The sequence below is a fragment of the Bison bison genome, unplaced genomic scaffold, assembly GCF_000754665.1.
Source record: "Bison bison bison isolate TAMUID 2011002044 unplaced genomic scaffold, Bison_UMD1.0 scf7180017856752, whole genome shotgun sequence".
In the NCBI taxonomy this organism is placed as follows: domain Eukaryota; kingdom Metazoa; phylum Chordata; class Mammalia; order Artiodactyla; family Bovidae; genus Bison; species Bison bison.
The window spans coordinates 25,627-27,691 of NW_011487325.1; the positions used below are offsets into that span (position 1 = coordinate 25,627).

The window sequence follows — 2,065 nt, forward strand, 5'->3', positions numbered from 1 at the left end:
CTTTTCTGCACTTGAAGGAACTTTTCGTGGACTTGAGGGCCCAGATGACTTATCTATTCTGGATACCACGGATTGTCTTTCTGGATCACCCAGACCAGCAGTCGGTGACTTGGAGTCGGTAAATGATATTTTAGATGACCTGGATGCCTTGATGGTGATATCTTCTTTTTTGTCCCTGAAAATACAGAGGATTTGGAATATGACAATTTAAATCAGAGGAGTAAGATTGCTGTTACCAGAAAATATGGGCTATTGTGTCAATTTAGACTTGTGGTCTTTTTGTGGCTCTAGCAGGAAAATTGAACACAGTAAGAATCGGAGTGTGGTGAAAACTATGAGTCAGGTTACAGTTTTGAACTCGTGTTGAATGCTTTTTCTTTTTCTTAATTTTGCCGTTTCAACCACAGTGGATAACCATATAGTCTATATATGCAATGACACAAACTTGTTTCAAATCTACTGTTGAGAGGGAGAGAGAGAATTTATCTAATCCAGAAATTATAGTTTTTACAAAAAAGCCACAAGTTGATATGCAACTGAGGCACAAATGTCACAACCTGTCACATAAAAAAGTCTTAGACCAAATTCATTGTTTTCCTATCATATTTACACCATCAAGGTTTGTAACCATACATATTAATCCTCACATGCTAACTCTAAAACTGAAGGAATAGAACAGTGGTATATTTCAGTCACCAGTCCTTGGATTGGGAAATTTTTAGAGACCCAGTATACCAAGTGCCAGCCTAATCCTCCTATATTAAAGCCAGGGACTAGAATCACTGAACACAGTTGAAAATTTTTCATGTTATTACATCTCAAAATGATAGATTATCCAAAATGTGTTACTATCTTTGGAATGCAGAGACCCAACTCCTCCCCTGAGAAGATTTTGATTCTGTCTTATTTAGATAGTCATTCCCTCTTTTCATAGACTCAACTTACAATGAAATTAGCAGCCTGGGGCTCAAGTGAACCCTGAATAGGAGATAGTTTTGGCTAAAGTTGATAATGTACTTGAGATAATTTAAGAGCTTCATTTAAGTGAACATATCCAGCCCACAAGATGTTGGTAGCTCTTCTGAAGTCTCAAGTTAATGGTAAGTAACAAAACAACAGTGAACCCGCTTACGTGTGTGTGCATGCGTGTGCAGGTACAGTTCTTCATGCGCGTGCACACCCACCTCCTCACCTCACCCCTACACCCGGCCACTTTGTATTTTTAGCTCAAAGGTGTAAGACTTAATGTTGCTGCTTTGGGGACTTCCCCGCTCTCACAGTTATAGAGTATAGTGAAGAACGCGTGCCTCCCCACAACCTTGTACTTTTATTCAAAGGTGTAAGACTTACTTGGCTGCTGTATGGGCTTCCTCGCTATCACAGCTATAGTGAAGCAAGCAGGTACACGAGACCATATAGCCAGTGATAAGGGTACCAATTACAATAATGAGTAGACGTCGCCGTAATTCCTGCAGTTTGGTCTGCTTGAATTCAGCATGTGTAGTTACTATGAAAGAACATGTATCATTAGAAAATGTGCTTGGGAACCAAGTTTGCTTCCATTTTGATGGGGGTTTGTTACTGCAGATCCAAGTCAAATCTCATCATCAATTATTTCTTTAAGCATGATAACCACTGCCAAATTCCTCCCTCTATCACCTCCCCAGCCAGCCACAGTCTACAAGCCAAATCTGGGAGCTGTCTTTGGCTAATCAGTATGATTTCCTAGGTTACCCCACATCGTGGCTTGTTCAACCCATTACCTAGGTATTTGAATGTGTGAATGCACTGGAGTGTTGATGTGTGTGTGAATGTGTATGGTGGGAAAAGGGATGGGACAAGAAAACACAGTTCTTGAAACCTACTATGTGTTCGGTACCATGCTAGATTCATTCACATAGAATTTTCTGGTATGGCTGGGGGGGGAGGGGCAGGGGGTGGGGGGATTGGGTGGGGAAGGGGAATGAAAGGGGACAGTAAGGCTGTACTCTTCATGTTTCTATGTTTGGAATGTTTACACAGAAGTAAAACTTTCAGGTGTTGTCCTAGAAATTCTCGAAGACCT

General features: G+C 40.9%; 1 protein-coding gene across 1 annotated transcript in view; it reads right to left on the reverse strand.

Moving 5' to 3' along the window:
* Positions 1 to 1,741, reverse strand: part of LOC105002835 (uncharacterized protein CXorf66 homolog) — an 11,965-nt gene extending 10,224 nt beyond the window's left edge. Inside the window, exons 1-3 of the mRNA XM_010859669.1 lie at positions 1,735 to 1,741; positions 1,351 to 1,507; positions 6 to 175 (exon numbers count right to left, since the gene is read on the reverse strand). Coding sequence (XP_010857971.1) covers positions 6 to 175; positions 1,351 to 1,507; positions 1,735 to 1,741 — 334 coding nt within the window. The remainder of the gene's footprint in view (positions 1 to 5; positions 176 to 1,350; positions 1,508 to 1,734) is intronic.
* Positions 1,742 to 2,065: the final 324 nt, after the last annotated feature.